Source organism: Lichenostomus cassidix, chromosome 1, assembly GCF_008360975.1.
Source record: "Lichenostomus cassidix isolate B80296 chromosome 1, HeHo_3.0, whole genome shotgun sequence".
NCBI classification, from domain to species: Eukaryota; Metazoa; Chordata; class Aves; order Passeriformes; family Meliphagidae; genus Lichenostomus; species Lichenostomus cassidix.
In genome coordinates this window covers 37993629-38009032 of record NC_139479.1, presented here as the reverse complement: position 1 = coordinate 38009032, position 15404 = coordinate 37993629, and the positions used below count along the sequence as shown (strand labels likewise).

Here is a 15404-nt window from a genome sequence, read left to right as displayed (position 1 = left end):
ATTGATATTTGCCTGGCAAAAACTAATTTGTTTCCAACCTTGGCAAAAGTCTTACTGAAACAAAGCAATTCCCAGAGACATTGGAGGCTTGTGCCACTGGTGGCTGACGCCTGAATTCAGAAAGAAGGCCAATGTCAACAGCTCTTCAGGCTGATGGACAGTGTTTTGGGTTTTTTTCTTCCTTTCCTGTGTGTGCTCAAGACATTTCTTGCCTTTCCAGTAAGATGCCCTTTAATGGAACACACTTTTGTAGGTGCTCAGGTAATTCACCCAAATTCCCCAGGGCAGATATGGAAGTCAGGTGAAAGTATGAAACCAGTAAGGGTACTGGAATAAGCATCTGAGACAGGAACCTGTGGAAGGGGATAAAATGCCACTGCCTGTACACTTGGCTCACTGATGGGTTAATAACTTCGTGCTTAGAGGTTCTTCATTGAGAACAATGGGCAACAGCTGCTAATGGGGCCTGACACCAGCGCCCTTGGGATGAAGAGGAAGGTTAATTGAATTCTAGTGAGGCTCCCTTCATGTTTCAGAGCAATTGAACAAACCAGGGCAGCCAACTTCCCAGCATCAGCCTATGTATTGTGGCAAGTTCATCTGTGGTGTGACTAAACTGCCTTCAATAGCAGGAAGGAATTTAGCCTCTGAAAGCTAGATTCAGGCAGACTGAGATAATCCTATTGGAAATTCTGACAGCTCAGGCCAGTGTTTGTTTTCACTTGTGGAAATCTTGCAGAAGGAATGGGCATTCTTGGATGGGACGTTGCTTGCTAGTTCTCCAAGTGTACTTTGGAGTGCAAACCCTTCTACCTCAGCTATTCATGGACACCCTAATCTGCATGGGCATGTTATGAATAAAAGAAGAGAACAAAGTAAGATTATTCTCACAAAGTTGTTCACTTGCTCTTGGCATTTAATCTGGCTTCTCAGAAGCTGTGATGCTGGTCTTTGAATGCAGACAATACTGAATGTAATGTTATTTTGAAGATGTTTAAGCCTGATTGCTCCACATTAGTTAAAACAAAGATGGTATTTTCAGTGTGTAAAGGCATAATTCATGTTTTCAGCTCTTAATTCAGTTGGATATCTTTCAAAATAAATGGTTTCAGGTTATAAGTTTTGTCATTAAAAAAGTGATTGAAATCTGACTTGACTTTGAAATGATATTGAGATACATCTTTGCTGTGTGTTCTTATACTTCTCACACGCAACTTTTTTTTGAGCACTAGTAAAATGCACTACACTTTTTGCCCAACCAAGTAGTGAAGACTTTTACAATTTGCTTCCTATGGAACAGAGCTCTCTCAGTAGATGAAAAGAAGCCTAAACACCTTCCTCTTTTCATTTGTATAGGGTAACTTTGCAGGTAGCAATATTCTCCCAGCAATCTTTTGTTTACCTTTGCTCAGGATCTATTCTTGTTTGAACTTTTCTCTAAGGCTGTCTGGACTGACTCTGACTTCCTGACACATTATTTCCTCTTTGTGTCTCTCCATTGTTGGTTTAAGCTGTTTGAACTCCAGTCATTCTTCAGCTTCTTCACCTTCATGTGCAAATGTGCATCAGTTGCTCTGCTGCAGAGTAGGACCTTCTTTAGTTATGCTGGGGGTGCTGTACTAAGGAGGTTTTTACCTTAAACTGCTTGTTTGCCTGTGTATATATTATTTTCATATCTTTGTAACTTCATTCGACTTCCTATATCTGCAAAAGTAAAAGAGGACACACCCACTCACCCACCCACACTCACTCACATCCAGGCTCTGAAGCAGAGAAGTGGGTTAAATAAAAATAAATAATGAACAGTCCTATTTAGTCCCATCGTTTGACTGAGACCCCTTGTGGCAGTACTGATGAGGTCAGTAGCTGGAGTTAAAAAATCCAAAGGCCCTCAACTACAAGCATTTGAAAGCACCTCTACATAATCCTGTACAAACCACAGAGATTGTTACTATGCAGCATTATCATGGATGAGCCAGATACACCCAATGCAGTTACAATGAAAAGCAGAGGGAGGAATATGCTTAAAGCAACTCACTTTTATTGACAGTGTTCTGTAAGGCAAGGGAAAAATGTTTGCCAGATTTTTTAAAAAGAAGGCTTGCAGCAAGAGTGATCTGCAGTTCAATGTATTATCGAACTTTCAAATATACTCTTTTTTATAAATCAAATATTTATCTTTTTGTCATATATACAAAAGCTCAACTTAAACAAGCATAAAATAGAACACACAGTAATGGACTTGTATATGAAGTCTTGTTGATGGTTCATAATCTAGTAAACAAGAGAACGTACACATTCTTTTACTATAGAGTTACAGCTGACTAGATTTAAACTTAAATATACCCCAAAACACATAAACTCCCACAAAATACAGATGTGTTCAATATGACTATTTTAGAAAAAAATCTCTAAACAATGTTCAGTCATACAGTGGAAAAAAAAAAAACTGACAGATGCCAAGAAAGCTGTATTTCATGGCCAAAACTAATTTTGCATTTTTGGTGAAGGCATCTGTGTGTTTTCAGTTGTATACTGACCGCTCTACGTGAGTATTTTGGCCAGAAAAAACTGCAGAACACTGGCTTTTGTCTACTTTTGAAAGGATACATTTTTGAAGTGGTGATTTAAATAAACTGTGAGCCTCTTACAAGATCTCACATCAGGCCATGTTAGAGCAAACTATCATTTCCATAGGAAACAATGGTAACAGAAAGGTCCCAGCTATGCTATAAAACCTAGTCGGGGCCAAGCAACAAAATCTGCAACCGCTTAGTTCTTCCCGGAGGGAAGGGCACAATTTTACCCCACATTTTTTGACAGCCTTAGATTCAGAAACTAGCAAACATGTTTGTGTTTTGTGGCTTTCCTTCTGCACCTCCATATCTGTATAGCATTGGCCTTTCACTGGAAAAACTTTTATGAAAGCGATAGCTGCTTTTTCACTGGCGATAATGTAGCACTGTTGGTGGCTCATAAAACAAATGAAGGCTGACATGTCAAATACAATGTGTTGGGATAAAAGGGACAAAGGTACTTAACCACAGTAGAGTGCCATGCCTTACCTTTGCAGGCTTGTAGCATGAACAGTAATATGGGTAGGTAAAATTCTACCTATACAGGCAAAATTGAATGTATTTTTAAAGACGTATTTTGTAATTAGAATCCACAACATGCTAAATTTTATCACAGACAAGAAGAAAATTATCTTACGACTACACAAGAAAAATGGGACTCAGCTAACAGAAGAATAATGACACTGCACATATATATGTAACCAGTACATTCTGAAAATGAAGCATAAGTCTATGTTTTTCATGTGAAAGTCTTCTCTTGGATGCTTAAATGCACAGTTTTCATGTATTTTTTCTTTTTCCCCCCTGTTTTCTCTATGAAAATCAAGCTCTTTGCATAATTAACCAAACCCCTAAGATATTTACATTTTAAAAGCCAATCCCTCACCTTTTGATTTTAAAAGGAGTTATCCTATATCTTGCATATTTTAAAAAAGGTCCAGAGAAAGCTTAGAATTGTAATTCAGAATCTGTACTTTGTAAAAATACTTCCCTTGAACATGAAGTCAGTGCTGACCTCTTCAGGTCATTCATGAATAATAAAATCTTTCTAAAGAAATGTTACTAAATAAGAACTGAGGGAAAACACAAGAAGAAGAAATACATTACCCCTGTATTGTAAGGTGTTGCTACTTTAAAATATGGTAAAGATTGAAGAAAAACACAGAGGTGCTCATATCAAATTTTCACTATGATTGAGAACACACGAAATATTTCAATGCTCTGTCTGCTAAAGCCAATATATAGTCTTTCTGGCTTTGTTAGTACTGCTGTAGTATACAGGTTTCTTAGAGTAGTTAGTACCTAGAGAGGTCAATTCTAACACGTAAGTGTGTGCTATGCTTCATAGGGCTGAAGGATAAGCATAAGAGAAAATTTATTATATTTATTTTAAAGAAATCATACATCACACAGCATCTTCAATTCTAAACATGGAAAATCAGACTGTAGTATGACTTAAATCTTTTTCAGATATCAAGAAGGTCCTCTCCACTCTCATCACTCTCCACAGTTAATTGTCTTGTCCACCATTTCTTGACTTCTGATCCACAGGAAGCAGCATCAGACATGGGATTCATTTTGCATGCAACAGATTTCATAGTTGAACGTCCACCAAAACGGAGGTTGACTGAAGACACTGAATGGCTTATTGGTTTGGGAGCTATGAAATGAAACAGAAAGTTCTGTATTAGAGTAGATCTGCTTCTTGAACATTTTTGCTTAGAATTCAGGTATACAGAACTAGCTGGACTGAGGCACCTTTAAACTAATTTAGTTCAGATAGAGTAGGGCTCTGTTCTAATGTTGGTGGGTTTTTTTTGTTTTGTTTGTTTGTTTTCCCAGCTCCAGATGTTCACACTGCTCCCACTAATCTGCTGGTAGAGCAGTTCAACTGAGCAGTGCCTCACTTCCTTCTGCTGGGATAAATGATGCAAGAGATCTCTTCTTATCCGGCTAATTGCAACCTAAATGATTTAGGCAGTACTTACATGAGCTAACCTGCTGGCAAAAAGGTGAAAATAGTAAATGTGAGGAAGGAGGGGTGGGGAGGGGCATGCGGGAAGCTTTTAGGAGTAGCAGCTATATCTAGAAAATGATACTTTACCATGGCCCAGGGGTTGAAGCCAGTACAAGTTGCTGGTATGGCACTAAACCACATGTCTAAGTCTATAAACCCCACAATTGATCTTAATGATGCTATTCATGATCTTAAATACCTGTCTTTGTTGGACTTGAGGCAGACTACTTATCTGCCAGCTGTATTGTGCATGGAGATGACCTTCCTTTTTAAAACCATCCACTGAGGAAAGTTAAAAATTGACATGGACCACATCAGTGCTAAGAAAGGAAACCCTGAGCTACTCATTCTTTCAAGCTTTCTCACTTGAAAAACCTGTGCAGTTGACCACAGTAGTATGATTCCTCCTTATCATGCTTCCTCTTTTGCTCTCTCTTATCCAGAAAAATGTTGATCTTTGCTGCTCACTGATATTTAAATGGAAATAATGGATTGAATCCTCTCTATTAAACTATCCTGTTTCTTGTACAAGTACACTGGCCACAAAAGTAGGGTCAATGGTAGTCAAAAGAACAGCATGGCTCTCTCTCCTACTTCCACTTAGATACAATTATGATCTGAACAGTGGCAGCCTTTAGAGTCAGCGCTCTGATTCAGAATAGGATTGACCGATGTCAAAGGTCCTGAGTAAGTGTATGAAAAAGTAAAAAATGCAACTGTTTGCACAGGGCAATGCTTGAGCCCATCTCCCAAACTTTCAGAATTGTGAAGAAAGGGAGAAACTGCTTCATGTCAACAGTCATGATGATAGGAAAGCCCTGATGTGGGGGCAAGCAGCAGCCAGGAGACAGAACTGTGAATCATGAAGCTTCTCTTGGCCTTGGCATTGCACAACAGCAATTTTGCATGTGTGGACTCTACTGATAAACATTTTCACTTACCTGATGGCAAACGCCATTGTCCAAATTTCCGCTGAGGTTTCCCAGCATCTCCAGAGTCTTGTCTATAGCCACCTCTGTCAGAAAGTGTTGGGCTAAGGAGCTGCTGCTGGCTACTCGTCTGAATGGAGAAAAAAGAATCTCAGCCATAGCTCCCCACTGCATGGGTGTAACCCTAGGAAGGGATAACTTTCTATTCTATTTCAAGCTTTATCCATGAATACAAACAAAACATATTGCCATTGATTCAGGCAGCATGCTTTCTACCCTTTAATATCCCAGAAAACTACCATGAGCAGGCAAAAGTAAAATGATCACATGGGCTCTCAATGCCATTTGTCCTATGGAAGGGCATAGGACAAATTACTATTTGTCCTATGAAATTATTCTCAGCCAACTACAACCACTGTAGAAAGCAGCCCTTACGTTGTACCTTCTATATTCCCTATTGTGGAAGAGCTCAGGATTCCTGCTTAGAGGTCCCAGCATGCCCAGTGTTCTCACTCTCAGTGTAAACACTACTTCAGAATGCCTGAAATGGAAAGCTTCGCATCCCCAAGCCTGCACACAGCTCATGCAAAAGCTGAGAGCTGGGGCTGCCAGAGTTGTACAGCTGAGTTTGCCCCTTGTGATAGCAAGACAGCTGAATATGTTGGGGAATTACTGCCTTAGAGCACCCTGCCTTTACATCTGATGGCAAAGAGTGAAGCAAAACAAGGTACTGTTTATGACCTTTTCGGTTAAAATTATGTTTACAAAAGAACAAATAAGAAACACGGAAGTTTTCTGAATTTGTTATGAGTAGCTGATGGTTTTCTGGATAACATACCTCTGGCTGTGCACTGTTATCTTGATTAATTGCATTCATATCTTCACTTGGCTGTGTTGTCTCAATGCTGGGAGGATTCAGAAATCGGCTCAGCTCCTGCTGTTGGCTCTCTCGTAGGCTGTGGATAATGCTGCACGACTGCTGCTGTTTCTATCAAGGTGCAATATGTGATGAAAAAAATATTCTCATTTGTGTGTCAGTGTTTGATTTTTTTTTAAGCATTCTAAATATTTAACTGAACAGTGAGCACCAGCTGTGGAACCCAGGTGCATTGATAGAGATCCATGTATTAGATTTTGCTATTTAAACAAAGTGCAGCATACTTCTAACCTTTAGGGAATAGAGGATGAAACTCATGAACTACATTAAGTGGAAGGCACATTGCTCAATTGTTGGTTTAAACCTAGAGTTTAAACATGTACAAAGTTTTGAATTTATCAGTTAAAAATCCTTGCAAAGAAAAAAGAAAACCAGGAAATTGGTAGAGATTCACAGGGAATTACCTGAAGGCAATGAAAAAATTCTCATTTCTTTCATGAACTTTGGAATGGGCTGTCAGTAAGACTGAATAAAATAGTACTGAAAACCTTGGGACTAAGTATAGATTTACAGTACAAATAGAAAAACAAACCTGCTACCATCATGATTTTACAATCTAATTTGCTTTTAAATTAAAATAAACAGCACTTAGGAAGCGTTTCACTTTCCTGGGTAGTTTTCACATGATCCCTCCAGGGAGATGTAGAGAATAACAAGAGAATTTGAAAATATATCTTAACTTCCATAATTACATTCAGTTTACAAAAGGTTCATATAATGTGAAATGATCTGAACCATATTATTAGAGTGAAATGAACAGCATATTTACTTTAACATAGTGTAGTTCAATATCATAATGAAAAGAACAACAGAGTTGAACAAACCCAGAACTGAGAGCTGAGATTAAATTTACTGCCATTATTATTGAAGAGATGAGATAAATTGAAACTATGTATCACTGAACACTGATGTTTCAGCTGGAATGTACATTATATTCAAAATGTCCAGCTCAGTTTTTTATAAATTAACAAACAGAAGAAGACAGATGCCATTACCATAGATCACTATAGAAAATCTCCAATCACAAGAAGTAATTTTTTATAAAAACAAAAAAATATATGTGTAGAAACCTGGACTCAGACTTACAGTAGCTGAAAATCAGTCATCAATGCAATGAGGTTGTGACTTTTTATATAAAGGAAGAGTTGGTTTTGGAAGAAGACATGAGAATAACTGCAAAATTTAAATGAAAGTTCTTCTTTTGGGTCACTCAAATGATTTATCTTAATACAGGCTCCATTTGGAGAGTCATCTACAGGTTTCTGATCTGCCAGCAGAGGCAAGGAAATTATACAATTATGTTCTGTGAGGAAGGATTAGGCCTATGAAGTTTCATTAAATTTAATTTTTTTTTTTAATTCCTTTGACTTTGGTCTCTGCACGTGCATCTTCCTGTCATATTGAAAAGACATAAATTTTGACAGGAAGACAGTTTTTGCCTTCAAAAGATGCTTATTTTTGTAGCACTTTCAATTGAGCTGTAAAAAACTTTTTTTTTTTTTGCTCAGTTAGCAACTGCTACGTACTTCTTCACATAAGTATTATCATGACTCCAGAGTAAATGAAGCATAGTGACAGCAAATTCCAGCATTGTTGAACAGTTCAATTTATGCAGCCATTTAGATGCTGCTTTAGCTTGACTTACTGCTCTGATTCGCTTTAAGCACTTTTTCAGCCACATTCGTATGGTCTGTTTGGCTACCTCCTCTTCTATGGTATATTCCAGTTGTTCCCTAGCAAGCAGCTCTTCCAGTTGAAGACTTTTTCTAATATCCACAGACCTATATGAAAGCATGCTGGAAGAAACACAATTTATTTCTTTCTAGATGCTGGTGTCTTTATATTTTAATTTAGAAAATCAAAGCTCATACTTAAGACATTAGTACAAAAATATATAATTCAGGTGCATGCATGCAGTAAATTCCCATTTGAAGCTAAAATTCTGCTGAGGTGATTTTAGAAGAGACTTATGGTGCTGAAAACAAAGACCTTATCACCTACATCCAGCTATCCAAAACAGGTGAACTACTGAACTGTAAGCAATTAGGGCATTTGTGGTGGTTTGGGTTTTCTTTCCCCTAAGTGTTTACGCTTGGATAATGTTCCCATTTCTATTTTATTTCCAGTCAGGCTCACTGTCATGTTGCTACATTTGAAGGTACATTTCACTAGTTGGGATACAAGAGGAACATGTGACTGCAGTTTGTGACAAGCCTCCTGCAATGAAAATGTTCAAATTACTTAGAGCTGATTCCCTAGGATCTGTATTTTCCATCGCTAATATTTTTGCAGGAAAAAAAGGGAAATCTAGTTTTTGTAAAGCATTTTAAATTACAGTGCCTCTGTGGCTACGATTCTTGCCTTCTCCCAAGCCTAATGACTACCTGTGAGCCTAGAAAGAAACACAAGCTGTTTTATCTGTTCTGAAAGTGTAGAGAAAATCTCAGGGTACCTGAGCACGTCATGAAAAGTGACATCACCACCATTGTGGAGCCGCTCCATTTCATAGCACATGTGCTTGAACAGCAGCTTGTCCTTGTCGAGATCCACCTCCAGCCTGCCTCGCAGAAGCCTCAGCAGAAATTTCACTCGGAAGGTAGGGATTACACCCTGCATTAAATTGCATCATATATGGTAAATTATTACTGTGATCTAACAACCAATTCAGATATTCAACTTGATCACCGAGAGAAAAACTCTTTCTCCTAGCCTGTTTAAGTCACTGTGAACACATTGCTGAAGAATGTGCACATTCAGCCAATTCTTCAGCAAATTCATAGAAGTCTTTGTGGTTATTTGACTCATATACAGTAAGAATCTATGCTGTTAATTTTGCAAGAATTTTTCAAAATTGCTTGGGGATTTAGTTTCCCTATTTGCATTCATCTGTAATTAGAATCATATTCCCAAAGAGCTGCCTTTGAAAAATGGAAATTAAACTACAGTTTAAACACTCATAGCCATGCCTATAACTGATTGTAAACCTGTGCCCTTCTCTGTGCATTTCTGGATGAACAGAAGAATGTTGAGTTTACTGGCTTTTTAGAGGTTATCTGCTCTAAGAGGCAACCTAGCACATCCTGCATTCTTTGTGACACCAATTTTTATCTATTGGTAAAAATTTAGGACTGAAAGTACTTCCCTCTGAAACCATGGTATTCACAACCTTCAAATACTTTTTTCTGCTAAATGAACCTCATCAGAACTATTTTTGCTGTAAGGTGTTGATCAGTGCTGGGCACAATGGATACAGAACTCTCTACCCCCATAAGTACAGACTGCACTTTCCTCTCCAGCACAGCCATGTGCCAAAAACAACCAGCTTCTTTCACCATAATGTTCACATTCAAATCTTAGTGATGTCATGAATCATTTAATTTGTGTGGGCATCTGAGCAGCTCAGTCGCCCAGATGTTATTGTCATTTCAGGATCACAGAATGGTTGATGTTGGAAGGGAACTCTGGAGCTCACCTTGTCTGACCCCTCTGCCTGCAGAAGGGCCTCCTAAAGCCAGTTTCCCAGGAACATGTCCCAGTGGCTTTTGAATTGAGGGAACAACTCTCAGGGATCTGGGAGGAAAGGTGCTATTATATTGATCCTGTAAATAGGTATGTTTGTTTGTAAATCTGTTATTATAAGCACGTCAATACAGGTTAGTGTTTGAAGGGCCATGAACAAACATCAGCTCATGCTCATGTCTCAAATTTGAACAGTAACTGCTCAGAGAATTCTGTCAACACACTTTGTTTACTCCATATTCCTCTCCAAGAAAAACTGGAAATTTACTGTATTTCTGTGCTTATTGTCAAGCAATTATTATTTCTTACCTCTCTTTTGTCATCAACCATGTTCCATATAATTTGAAAATGCCTTAGATCATTATAACTTAAAAGCTGGTCTTCTTCGGTTGAGTAAAACAATGAGAAATTCTCCACAATGATAGCTGAAAACCACAAGAACAAAATACACCCTAAAGAAAGCCTGTAGTTACATTCTAACCTCTAATTCTGTTGTGCAAACTTTGCATTAACAAATGCCTGTATGCTCAGACAAGGATTTTGAATGTATAATACACTGTCTTGCCACATCAATATTCACCATGCTCACTTTTTAAAAAGCTGTATCTTAAATGCTGGTGAGATGCCTAATCTAACATCTAAGATCAATTAAGTGAATTCCAATGATGTTTGAACAAAGGTTAACCGAAGAAAGAAAACCTTAGAAAACAGCGTTCCACAGGGTAACTCCACACTACAAATAAAACACATCTCTTTGTTCAAAAAGCTTTCATTCCCAAAATTCCTGAGTTTTAGCATACTCATGCCAAAGAAGTATCAAGATCATTATATGCATACAAGGTAACACTGAAGGCACAGGGCAGCCTCATACTTGAATAGCACAACAGACTCACATCTAACATACCACATGCCAAGATGGACCTTTTTGTTATTAATGTGTATTTTCACTTACCAACAAGCAAATTCAGCATGATGTATGCAATGATGACATAGAAAGAACAGAAATACATAAGAGCACCAGCATAATTTCCACAGTCTGTTTTCCAGTAGGTGCTATTATCTGGTGTACAAAATGGAGGCTGAACCTTCAAAACAAAAGAAAACAAAGTAAAATAACAATAATGAGAGACTCTCAATTTCTCTGCAATCAATACAATATTTAAGACTGTTATTTCTTTAAGGCTTCCAAACTAGGGAATAATACTGTGGGCCTTATTGTGGGCAGGTTGTTTTTCTTCCTTTAGTAGTCAGACAAAAAAAGCTTAGGCATGGATCTTACTATCACACACAGGGCACATTGTGCATTGTACCACTGTACAGGAACAACCTGGTGCTTTGAAGCATAGTGGTTTTCAAAATGCTTCTTCCCTGCTCATTAATTTTAAAAAGGAAAAGCATATGATTTTCTTTGCAATGGAAAGTACAGAAAAACATTTACTTGGGCAAAATATAATGATTTGAGGAGGAATTTTGAGGGCATCAAGACTATCATTCACATGGAATGAGCCAAAGTGCAGGAATCAAAGACAAGGTTAATCTGAAAAGACACCTTGCCCCAGTCAAAGCAGAGATAACAATGAAAAAATAAGTTACTGCATTTCTGATCTTGAAACAATCTTTTTACTTTTGTTTTTAAATAATCTAATAGCCTGGCTCCATGAAATACTATACTGTGAGTATGACACTGGAGCTGCAATTTGTGCGTCATGCTCTGAGGTCTAGAGAACATTATTTTTTTTAAGAGATAAAGGCAAGCCCAACATTTCTTGTACAAAGATAAGATACTGAAAACAGTCTGAGATGGAAGGGTATCTCTTTTTCTTGACTACTTATTTCTGGCAGTATTGTAATTACCATGCAGTCATGCATAATTTTGTTCCAGTCTTCTCCAGTAACTATTCTGAAGAGTACAGTAATAGCCTTCCCAGCTGATGAAAAATTTGCATGTCTGTTTTAAAGAAAGAGAAAGAGAGAGAGAGTGAGAGTGAGAGATTGTTTCACTTCCCAGAATTAAAACATTGGCAAGAAAAAATGTTTCCATTTTCTCCTGTTCTACTATCTTAACCTAAAAATAGTTACAGTATTACTTGAATGAGCTCATTGAATTATTTATTTCATGACTTAAGGTATAACAACTAAATTCTAGCTCAGACACAGGTGTGAGTATTTTATCTCATTTTATCAGAGAGCTAAAGAAAACTCAAGGCCAGATCCTATTTCCTGTCTCCATTTTCTTCTGCAAGCCTGATGGTTGGGAAATCTCCAGCTAACAGCCAGTTCAAAGAACTGTCTCCTCTCTGTATCAGCCTGGTATATTGATCCTGCTCCTCGGTGATGCCAGTAAGATGAAGTAGGTACACTGTGTTTCAGCAGCTTGTGGGCTAGCACAGTACTGCTTTGAAGCATATTCCAGCTGGCATAAAGAAGAACAGCTCTCAATCTGCTCCGGGTTGGATCAGGTGTCCTTTAGCCCAATGCTAAAGGAAAGATGGAAAGATGGAAAGATGGCTCAGTGTCTCCTATAAGAAATTCTGTTTAGAGCTCTTCAGCCACACCTGCAAATCTGTCTGGTTTTTACCACAGATAAACTTCTCTAGCAGAATGTGATTTCTTCAGGTTGTTTGAACAACATCCCCATAAGGTAAGAACTACATACTGTACCTGTTAATGTTCTCGCCGTATTTCACTGTACCAAATAAAACCACTCCAGCAAAAGCATAACAAAGAAGCAGTAAGAACATGCCCACTATGATGAAGAAACTCTTGTACATGCTGACAACCACAGTCAGGAGCAGCATTTTTAGTGTCACCTGGAAGGACAGAGAAAAAGCAATCCATGACAGATTCAGTAAAGCAAAGATAAAAGAGAAAAGACAGTTCTTGCATTTGACAACAAATCCTTTACATAGATTCATTAATGGATGAGCTCAGTAAGATGGTACATTATGAATCTGAACTGTGCTTTTTACTTGTTATAGATATCAGCGTATCTTTCTCATTTAAAGGTCAAGATGTTGCTCCTCAAAAAGTATATTTAGGGTAATTCAGCGTAGGGATATTACCAGTGTAGGGATAACAGCATAGGCTTAACTATATTCTAGGATAAGTACTCTGTTGCAGTATCAGCATTAGCATTGCATGAACAGTGGTGCAGGAAACCTCTTTGACCTTATCTGAAAGTGATCCTAAGTTTTAGATGGAAACCACAGATACAGCAGCCTACCTAAAGGAATCCATTCATGTTTAGAGAAGGGGGATTTTCTTACTATCAGTACAGCTTCTTTAAGCTAGTAATTTCTCATGGAAATTGTGAAAGACCAGGGACACCTTCCAGAAGCTTTCCAGTACCTATAGGGGGGTGACAAGAGAGCTGGAGAGGGGCTTTCTACAAGAGCATGTTGTGACAGGACAAGGGCAAGTGGCTTTAAGCTGAAAGAGGGTTTAGACTTGATATTAGGAAGAAACTCTTCACTGTGAGGGTGGTAAGGCACTGGAACAGGCTGCCCAGAGAAGTTGTGGATGTCCCATCCCTGGAAGTGCTCAAGGCCAGGTTGGATGGGGCTTTGAGTAACTTGGTCTAGTGGAAGGTGTCTCTGTCCATGGCAGGGCGATTGGAATGAGATGATCTTTAGGATCCCTTCCAACCCAAACCACTCTGTCAGTCTGTGATTCTGCAAAGTTGGCCGAAGAGCATAAGATGAGAACATAATTTTGAAAATTTCATAGGCTGTAGGCCTCAATAATAGATATTACTTTCCCATACATGTATATTTTATATTTTACTGTTGATAAATTTATTGCCCTAGATTGTCCGAACACCCTTAACTACTTTGGATGCGATGAAAAATTCCCTTTAATGGGACTGAGAGTGTAATTGTTCTTTATAATCATGCCAAATTCCTACTGACCTTTAGTCATCACTTTACATCAGGACAGGGATATTAGTGAAACTGACACAGCTCATAACATGAAAGTACAAATGACTAGGTTAAAACCTTGAAAAAACTTTAGAATCCATCAGAAAGCTTTGAAGGCAATTAACTTCATCTGGCTGCATAGGAGAAGCAAGGATTTTTCATTTGACTTCCAAGGCTCTACAGGCTCTGTGTAGTCTGATTGAAAGAAAACTTTTTATCTTTACTGAACAAACCCTTTGACTTACTGTTCTTAACCCTGGCAACCTAGTACAGCAGTCTTTTCATCACATTTACTTTAATATGTCAGACTTCACAGAAAATATTTGGATTGTCTAAGAAGTCTTACAGCAAGGGAATGCAGTGTCACCGCTTGTTAAATAAATGTGTTTGTTCTATTCCTATGCTTATTCTGCCAGTCTACTCTCAATTACACCAGAGCAAATCCAAGCACAAAAGAAATGTAAACTTGAAAAGTGACTTGCTTTATCACCATCTCAGTGTTTCCAGAAGAACATTGTGACCCAAAATTGTTTTTAAATTGAATATAAATCCTTCACTGTGATAAGACATACATTGTAGAGACAAAAGACACAGACCTGCACTCTGGAGGAAAGAACTTTTTTAAGAGAGCAGTATCATAACAAGATGAGTGTGTTCAACCACCACTACACTTGTCTTGCAGTGAAAATAAATAAAGAGAATGCCCATCACACCTCACTGAAATGGCAAGAGCTTAAAGTAGCACAGTTTAGAGTTGTAGAGAGCAGTTTTAAAAGCTGTGGTATTGCAGCAGCACTTTGTTTTCTGAAAAAATGCAACTTTTCCAGTAACCATAGCACTATTATACAATATACCTAAAATCCCAACATTTTAAAGACAGCATGCAACAGCAACAGCTGGAGACTGTTGCTTGAAGTCTCTTTTTTTCCCCTAGAAAATGGACCCTTAGAGAATTTGCACTAGAGATGCACTGCATCTAGTCCTTTAATCTATACATGAGCACTGCAATAGTTGTAGTTCCTAGATTATACTTACATGCTTCCCACAAATGGAGAAAAACCTGAAGACAATTACACATGCCCCCATCATGTATGTGTATGCATTCTGGAACACAAACACAGAAGATTTAATACATGGTCCCGCAGGAATCTCTTGAACAGATCACGGTAACTGACTTTATAGTAATGTAAGGGAATCCCCATATGAAATAAGAGAACTCATAGACTAGAAATAACAATAGAAAGAACACAAACCTACCCTCCCCATATATCAAGCCAAAAAACCTTCAGTCCTCTATTAATTACATCCATCTGGCCCAGTGTACTTGTCTAGGCAGCTGCTGAATTACTGAAACTCCTCAGGCCTTCCAAGCTACTTAGTAGCAGGGAGAAAACTATGAATGTCAGGGCAAAATGACCAGTCACACAAAACAAGTTTTCCTTCAAACAAAACTTGGGGCAGACATGAGAGAATTCCGCAGACGTTATAGGGTTGGGACTTTGACAACTT

General features: G+C 38.2%; 1 protein-coding gene across 2 annotated transcripts in view; it reads right to left on the bottom strand.

Moving 5' to 3' along the window:
* Nucleotides 1-3378: 3378 nt before the first annotated feature.
* The window catches only part of NALCN (sodium leak channel, non-selective), a 222673-nt gene continuing 210647 nt past the window's right edge, over nucleotides 3379-15404 (bottom strand). For both annotated transcript variants that reach the window (XM_085056984.1, XM_085056992.1), the window contains 10 exons: nucleotides 14931-14999; nucleotides 12640-12788; nucleotides 11833-11926; nucleotides 10931-11063; nucleotides 10288-10403; nucleotides 8912-9069; nucleotides 8105-8255; nucleotides 6361-6510; nucleotides 5535-5652; nucleotides 3379-4236 (listed from right to left, as the gene is read on the bottom strand). In XM_085056984.1, coding sequence (XP_084913110.1) covers nucleotides 4043-4236; nucleotides 5535-5652; nucleotides 6361-6510; nucleotides 8105-8255; nucleotides 8912-9069; nucleotides 10288-10403; nucleotides 10931-11063; nucleotides 11833-11926; nucleotides 12640-12788; nucleotides 14931-14999 — 1332 coding nt within the window. In that variant the 3' untranslated portion in view covers nucleotides 3379-4042. The remainder of the gene's footprint in view (nucleotides 4237-5534; nucleotides 5653-6360; nucleotides 6511-8104; nucleotides 8256-8911; nucleotides 9070-10287; nucleotides 10404-10930; nucleotides 11064-11832; nucleotides 11927-12639; nucleotides 12789-14930; nucleotides 15000-15404) is intronic.